At 36.6% G+C, this 8,575-nt stretch overlaps 1 protein-coding gene across 1 annotated transcript; it reads right to left on the bottom strand.

Moving 5' to 3' along the window:
• Positions 1 to 792: 792 nt before the first annotated feature.
• On the bottom strand, positions 793 to 8,111 carry LOC109002856 (probable phospholipid-transporting ATPase 4). Its single transcript, XM_018980768.2, has 11 exons — positions 7,616 to 8,111; positions 5,734 to 7,190; positions 5,512 to 5,622; positions 5,021 to 5,297; positions 4,755 to 4,843; positions 4,540 to 4,624; positions 3,823 to 4,032; positions 3,214 to 3,339; positions 1,939 to 2,037; positions 1,665 to 1,856; positions 793 to 1,545 (listed from the first exon to the last, which is right to left on the bottom strand). Exons 1-11 carry the CDS (start codon positions 8,027 to 8,029, stop codon positions 868 to 870), a joined length of 3,738 nt encoding a protein of 1,245 aa, XP_018836313.1. The 5' UTR covers positions 8,030 to 8,111; the 3' UTR covers positions 793 to 867.
• Positions 8,112 to 8,575: the final 464 nt, after the last annotated feature.

Raw genomic sequence — 8,575 nt, forward strand, 5'->3', positions numbered from 1 at the left:
CCGGTCTTATAAAATATAAGCAATATTGGGTCGAAGTATCTAAGCTTCTAGAAAGAAAAATTCTATTTGAAAGTCAGTGTGGAGGACACACCTTCTGCATTATTGACATGATATAATTTTTATGCAGAAAATTGAATCCTGTAAATCAAGTCTTGTCATGTAAGCGGTATGGATAACGTGTGAAAGATGAAAGGAAGGATGACGGGATTTTTCATAGACATTGTTTTTTTTTTTATTAATCATAATGCAATTGGTGAGATGGTGTGGCATGGTAAATTGGTAATATGTTTCTACTTCACAAATTAATTTTTTGGTATTAACATTTTAAGTAATATGGATAAATAAAATAAAAGAGATATATAGAACAAAACATCATATAATAAATGCTATTTTTCAACAAGGAGAAGCATTGACTTAGCATTATTCCAATACTCAAAAACCACTGCAACCAAAAACAATCCATTCAATTTCTCGTTACTTTGGTTTTTTTTCCTCAATACTTTGTTTGGTTAGCAAGAAAATCAAACAAAATAAAACCATGTTCCTGAAAAAACCCAGGAACTTCAAATGAAATTCATACAGAACATTATAAGAGGTCCTCAAGGAAGTATTACATCCTTTAGAATATTTAAGAAGATACACAAGTATAGAGATAGGAAACTCTTCTATATGTATGAAATTCATTCAACCTCAGATGATTTATTACAATATTCCAACTCAAGAATAAGCTCCAAACCGAACTTATTGGAAATAAAAAGCAAATGAATCAAAATGATAAAACCCAGTAAAAATTTCAATGTAATTGAAGAAAATAGGCTTTATAATTAAATAACAATTCGTATAAAAGATTCCAGAAAGCTTGCAGACTCATTGAAATAATGGGCTGCTTGTTACTGATCTATATATTGATTTTGTCCTCTGGTGCAAGTGTTCTTTCAAATATTGAATCCTTGCATCAACTCTGGCAGAAAGCCCTATCAGGGTGCTCTTCCTTGAGTTGGATTGCTCCCTTTGCCATGCTTGATTGTTGATACTTTCTTTCTTGCAATACTTCATTTCTTGAAGAATATGATCATCCAGGGGATAGAATAAACGTTGGATGACAATGTGCATGAAGTATGGTAGAAGAGAAACTACTGTGACAATCAATGTAATCATCCAATACACTGGTGCACTGCCAATAGCTTCCATGAAGAGATGAAATCCTTTCTTTGAGTAGGCAGGAGGAAGAGCACCATACACAAGCAGGAAGATGTACCAGGACAATATGCTACCCCATATAAAAAGATGTTGGATAAAAGTAAAGTGACTGATAACTAGAGCAATTTGGCAATTTACAGTCCAGATTATGCATGTGAATGTAATGCCACCGAGGTGTGCAACATCTGAAACTTCTCCCTGCTGTCGGAATGCGGCGGAGGAGAGCATGTATATATTGGCAAGAAAGATGATTAGAGAAGCTACCACACCATTCAATATCCAACCAATGATGCGCTTCCAAGCAAAGTATATGTTCTTTGGACCCTGTTTATAAAGGGAAGGGAACTGTTCCATTTCAAAAGAATAGATATGTTAAAACCCTTAAATTAATGTTAGTGCTTGGAAAGCCAGAGAGGAATAGAAAGGAGAATCACATGTGTTGCTATTTATGTGTTTCCTCCTACCTGGAGGCATATTTCGGAGGAAACATCCTGCTCTAGGACTCCTAATGATATCACTGGCAATGATGTCAAAATCACATTGAACAGCACCAAGTACCAGTCATCATATAGGACCTCCCCACAGAAACTTGTGTAACATTCATAATAGAATAGAGTGAGGCCAAGTACAATGTTCTTGTATACAAAGTAGAGAATCTACACCAAGAAAGTAAACAAGTTCACAATTAGAGATCAGAACTACAGTACAAAGATGATCATTAAATAATTAAGGACTTACCATTTTGGAAATTCTCTTGTAACACCAGTGCCCATGAACTATAAGTAACCTCTCCAAAAATCGGAACTGAGGCAATGAGAAGTCACTTGCCATTACTGCCTGATGTTAAATGAGAATTTTTAGCAACATTCATAAATCATAGTGCATATCGGAATCTGTTATCTCTTTCATATAATTCAAGCTGATATTTTTGGACACAAGTACATTTTTCATATTTCAGGCTTGGAATTTCACTACTGGGAATGACATGCAAAATACAAAAAAAAAGAGAATGACTTTATGGACTGAAAACTTCATCCCCCATTTTGGTGCCATCATTCATGGCTCAGATCGTCGGTCCCTTAAGGTAAGGCATTATGATCCTATTAGATGCCCAAGGCTGTAAAGAGTAACCAAAGAAAGAAATCCTGAGTTTATATCGTCAACCTTGTAAAATCTCATGGTCCCCTCAATCGTGATTACCGTTAGAGTGCAAATGATTCTCTCTCTCTCTCTCTCTCTCTCTCTCTCTCTCTCTCTCTCTTCCCTTCCCCCCAAAGAATAATGTGCAGATCATTGAACTCTGTGACTTCTTTGTTTCAAGTTCTAATCATAATGGATTATTCTATTCTCTATAAAACTTAAGAACATGCACGGGGTGCATTTGTCTGTATTATGGCATACTGCCTAAGACATTATAACCTGTTTGCACTTGAAGTAACGAATAATAGATTCAAAAGGGACAGGTCATGAGTTTTAATGGGCTGTATCATATGTTTGATGTGTAAGGTACACCAAAACAGATGAGATGAGTGGAGATAAAAGTTGAAAGTTAAATAAAATATTGTTAGAATTTATTTTTTTAATATTATTTTTGTTTTAAGATTTGAAAAAGTTGAATTGTTTATTTTATTTTGTATGGAAATTTGGGAAAGCTGTAATGATTAGATGAGATGAGTTGAGATGAGTTGTGAAAACAAACGAGGATAAGGGATTAGAGAGTAATACTGCAGATAATATTACAACTCAATATTATCAATCAACCAGTTACAGAATTCTGCTAGACTAACATGCATTTAGAAATAGATAATAACTTTACAGCTGCTAGCAGTTCCATGAGTGAGCTTCTTTACTACGTGCCTATCTCACTTGTTTTAAGAATTAATCATTTTTTAGCGTTAAGCAGTAAAAAGCATGCTAGGTGTATGCTGCCTATTAACGAGCTTAAGGGAAATTGTAAAGAAGAACACCAATACCTAGCAATCAGTAATATATAAGGAGGACCATGAGGCTTACTTGCATTCCTTCCATGCCACTGATCCCGATACCGATATCAGCTTCTTGAATCATGCCAACATCATTTGCCCCATCTCCAATGGCAAGGGTTGTCTTGCCAGTATACTCTTTCACCAATCGAGTAATCTGTAAATGTCACATTTGTGAGACTATCTCGTTTTTGAAAATTTGATTAGTGAATATAGTAACTGGAATTAGATCATTGATAAGATTTTCTGGTTTTAGAAAATAAAATAAAAAAGGTGTACCGACCCAATTTGCACAAACCAGATTGCTGATAGTTAAAATGTTTATGAAGTAATTGTGATATAAGATTGACCTCAGGGTGCTAGTGGATGTTGCCTGAATATGGAATTGGTTTGAGCATCACACTACATGGTGATGCAAAAGTCGTAGCACAACCAGACTCACTATGACCACAATTGATTGTTGAGGATCATAATGTAGTCTTTATGAGAAATGCTAAACATTCATATGTTTCAATCTTGTGTCACAATTTTCTTGAAGCAAACTAACAAGGCACTAGAAATGAAGTGGAATTCAGTTCTAATGGGACATAACCTATGTTAGATTATCTTCTTGTAAAAAAGATAAACACAAAAAGCTTACCAATGCTTTCTGTTTCGGAGACACTCGACAGCATATAACAAAGGCACAATTAACAGCCAACTGTAAGAACTGGTTCTTTACACCATCTGTCAAAGCGACTTCAAGAGCTTTTCCATCTACCACCATGGCAAAGGGAGAGTCTTTATTGCATTCTTCACACATCACTTGGTAAGAATTTTCAATTTGATATAAAAGGTCTTCTTTCATTGCCTGAAAGCTAGAAAAAGAAAAGATGTCAACTCCACTTCACCTTCAGGTGCTGCAAATTATATGACTCTGCATTTTAGACAGAAAGCTCACCATGAAGTCAATTTCACCTCTAGGGTTGGCTTAAGGGTGAGTAGATCTAAATATGATATTTATTCAAGGAAATCAAATGAAAACCTCTAAGCTAACATTCTACATGTGTTAAACCAATTGTATAGTTCTGATAGGCTCTTGTAGTTTTTTTATCTTCTCTTTATACAGTCACTTTTCACTTATCCAAAAAGTGTCAAACCCAATAACAAATTATATGCATTGCAATCCAGATTTATTAAAGTTCTGGCTGTTTGCCTGGTATAGATGAAAGGAAATAATCTCCCAGAATTCTTTAGTGATGGAATGATTACTGCAAAAATTACAATTTTACTTATCATTTTCTCCATTCTCCTCTACTTTAAGATGCTACAAAAATCCATGGAATCTTTTGACATCATAGATGAGGTGATTTTTCACCTTCACTTGGCTCTTAGTCTCAGCTTCTTTGCTCAAACATATATGGAACTGCTTCATATCCTGCTGAAGTAAGCTACAAGAAAATCTGCCAAATTGGATGGGGGAAAAGAAGAAGACAAACAAGGAGAAGAAGAAGAAAATCAATAACTGTTAGCTGCAACCTACCATATGATTCCTTAGATCACTGTAAGTACTGAAATAAGAACAAGTCTCACCCAATATTTACTGCAGTTTCCTTCTTGTCACCTGTGAGCAGCCATATTTTTAGCCCTGCTTGGGCAAGTTTATCTATGCACTCTGGAACCTGGCGTATGTAAGTTCAGGGAAATGTATGGATAATGAAAATATATGAAAAATAAGAAAACAGAGCGTGAAGCAATAAATGGGCATCATAATTGCACAAAGGTCCAACTTATATACAAAAGCTTCCCTGTTAGAATAACAGCATAATGAGAGAGAGAGAGAGAGAGAGTGGACTGACCCCTTTCTGTAACTTGTCTTCAACAGCAGCAGCCCCCAATAAAATCAGATCTTTTTCAATCAGTTCAGATGCTTTATCTAGTAATTCATCTCTTTCAGGACCTATTGTGGTCTTAGCCTGTGAAAATATTGAGTTCCAATGTTCGTATTCTGCAGTCTCTATAATCCTATATGCAAATGCTAGAGTGCGGAAACCATCTTCTGCATAATTTGAAAGGTGCAAAGCTGTTGCTTCTTGGTATGATTTACCATTTTCTGCAAGCCTATCAAAGATAATGCTGAAAACCAAAACCAACAGGATCAATGAGGTAGAAATTTGAAAGAGTTCAAGTTTTAAATTACTGCCAGACACAAACACACACACACACTCAAAGGGAAGACTCCTCATTTTGAAGTTTTAGAATCAGCTTTAAAATTTTTGTTATTTTGACATGGAAGTTTTACATAGCTTCCTGGAATCAACTAATGGAATATAGTGAATAGCTAGCCTACCTGTCGGCACCTTTGCAAAAGAGAAAGATCTGACCATCTTTATTCCTCACTATGACTGACATTCTCTTCCGTGAACTACTGAACTCCAACAAATGTAAAATCTTGTACTCCCTGAAAATAATCTTAGATGTTGTCTTTTAAGCATTTACATGAATGCAATGGAAAGGAACTACTAAAGTGCAAACAAGAAATAGAGAGAAACACAGTTACTGAATGATTTACCTCTCCACCACCTTTCCAGAGGAAGGATCCAGCTCCTTGAGAACCATTACAGATTGGGTTCTTCTGAAAAATTGGAATGCAAATTCTTGTGAAGCTACCAAAAAAGCCACTTCTTCTGGTGACTCAGCCTCATACTTTAGCTTATCAGTCTGATTGGCTTCAACAGGTATGCCTGTGTGGCATAGAGCCATGACTCTGAAGAACATTATGACATCAAATAAGTTGGATCTGTACATCCATCGATTGTTCATGAGCCTATCATCCGTGAAGTTGAAACCCTTGATAACAGATTCCTTCCCCACAGTAGAGATTTCTGGGCTTTCAGTGCTCTGATTCTCCCCATCTTCTCGGCCACCTAGAATTGCCTTTTCAGTGACCATGATGTCAGCCTCAGAGAATTCAGACAACTCAAAGCTTTGACTAGTGTTGGATTCGTCAATACTGCATCGATAGGTCTCAGCACAAGTATTCATTCTTCTAGATGCAGCAAGATCAACTTCCTTTATATCACCCCCATATGAGGTTCCTGCAATTGAGCATTTTCTAAATTCCATCTCATTACGAGTCAAAGTCCCTGTTTTATCCGAAAGAATAATTTCTACCTGACCCAGTTCTTCATTTAAATTTGAAGTTCGGGCTCGAACAGACTTACATGTTACTTCATCATACATTTCAATATCTTTGTTGATTAACATGGTTTGTAAAACTTTCACCACTTCAATGGAAACATATAAAGAAATGGGGATCAAGTAGCCATACAAAATTAGGGCCCTCGTAAAGTGCCGAAAACCAGAAACCTCAGGCTTTATGGGATTGAAGAATGGATCGTCATCATCTTGCAATCGAAGGTACAACCATTCAACCATCTCGTATTTCAGATAGAATGCAGTAGAAATTGCGGTGACTAATGATATCAAAAAAAGAAATGAAAAAAGAAGATAAATCACAAGATCCATCTTTTTTTCTATCCGGCTACGTTTAGATGGCGACCTTGTGGAGTTTTGTACTGCTTTTGTATCAGGCCCGCTAAAAATAACTACTCCATAAATGTAATCAGTGTTACGAAGTTTTGAATCTCTTAGAAGCACCTGAGCAGGGCACAAGGCATATGATTCATTTTCAAACTCCAAATTGCCCACAAAGGTGTAAAGATTTGGATTTGGGTCCTCACAACGGACAGTGCCTTTGAATTTGCTGAGTTCTTCATCTTCATTCATGCCGAGTGTTGCTTCTAAGCATCTTTTAACTTTCAGATTTGTTTCTCCATCAAGGTTCATGGTCTCTACATAACAAATTCCATCCTCGTAGCTGGAAGATAGAAAGAGGAGATCACTTGGAAAATATTCATTCTTATGAACTTTAATGACATCTCCTACAGAAAGTTCTCTCCATGTTTTCTCAGCAAATCTGCCGTTTCCTACACGAGCCTTTACAGTTCGAGAGTTCACATTCAAGTCCTGCAAGGTGTGATTATTAATATGATTTACTACATACTGCAACATCAATGGTAAACCAATGAAATAGCTAAATCGGAAAGCAGTGAAACAACATGCAAAGAGAAGAAGCTTGAAAATATAGATTTGTGAAGAAGTATTTCCATAGCCTGTTGTACTGTCAGGAAACAGCAACAAAATATGATGTATATTTTCAATCGAGGGCACTGTGCTAGACTCAAAAATCTATATTCTAACTGATATGGCTGGAGGTGAAAAAAAAAACCATTGAACATATAAGAGAGAACAGGCCATGAAATTACATATCATAGACAGAACATGTTTAACCAGAAAAGATATAAAGCTTACAGGTACAGATAGTTATCATCCACTTCTTTTAACAAGCGTTCTATATAATCCTACCACCATGTTTTGGTTGCAGTAGTTACCTGTAAGAACCTATGCCAATCTTCCACAGCCTCTTTAAGCATGCTAATCCCAATTACAAAGACCAAGGGAGCAACCAAGCTTATACGAGAAAAAGGAGCCAAAGAAGTGAAGGACAGCACCGCTGCCAAGAGAAAATAAAGATTGGCAACTCTGCGGAATTGCTCAAAAAGTGATTTGGGAAGAAAAGTTACTACATTGTACTTAGTTGTGGATACATAATTGCTGGGGTATTTGTGAGGTTTGGTCTTGTGTAGTTGAGGTTCATTGCAGAGAACCAGACGAGAAAATCCTGGCTGACCAAGGTGCTCTAGATGAACAACAGAATCTGCAGTGGAGGGTCGCAAGCATGTGAAGTTGTACAGTTTGCTCCATCTTATCTTCCCCTTAGTCGTTCTCCTTGATGACTCTGGCATTTTATTAGGCACCAAAACTGTAAATTAAGCCCTCACTAACAAGATGAAATCATACTTTTCCGATATCATGCCAAGGACAGGACCCTCAGGAAGTACTGGAAGCCTCAAGAATTAATGAAACTTAGATTAGGGGCTAAAACTAGCCATGGAACAATCAAATTTAAGCACCACCAAAGTAAGTAATCAACAACACTCATATGGTAATCATGTCTTTTCTGCACCCATCCTTTCTTTGTTTTATGTGATTCTTGAATTTCTCGACCTTTCACTATCATCAATATCTTAAGAAAGAGAAACTCCCAATGCCGAACTTTGGACTTATTTCTTGGATCTAGTGAGCATTCCACAGCTAGCCGTACTTCAAGCATAAACAGCATCTCCCTTCTGAGCCACATCAAAGCCACCGCTATAAGAGGACGGTACCCGTGTCTTATCGAAAAACCCTCACTTATGCCGAAAGATTACCTGTAGTTAAAATATAACCAAGGTGTCACCTTTATATATGCCTTGAATATGGCCAAATCAATCTTACCACTCCCACAATAT

This window comes from Juglans regia, chromosome 3 (assembly GCF_001411555.2).
Source record: "Juglans regia cultivar Chandler chromosome 3, Walnut 2.0, whole genome shotgun sequence".
In the NCBI taxonomy this organism is placed as follows: Eukaryota; Viridiplantae; Streptophyta; class Magnoliopsida; order Fagales; family Juglandaceae; genus Juglans; species Juglans regia.

What these genes read in the sequence shown, in the direction of transcription:
- LOC109002856 (XM_018980768.2), bottom strand. Translation starts at nt 8,029, where the DNA reads ATGCCAGAGTCATCAAGGAGAACGACTAAGGGGAAGATAAGATGGAGC. An exon ending in TCTGGAAAGGTGGTGGAGAG is followed by an intron (nt 5,623 to 5,733) that starts GTAAATCATTCA and finishes GATTATTTTCAG; the next exon opens with GGAGTACAAGATTTTACATT. An exon ending in GTGGCATGGAAGGAATGCAA is followed by an intron (nt 2,038 to 3,213) that starts GTAAGCCTCATG and finishes ATTTAACATCAG; the next exon opens with GCAGTAATGGCAAGTGACTT.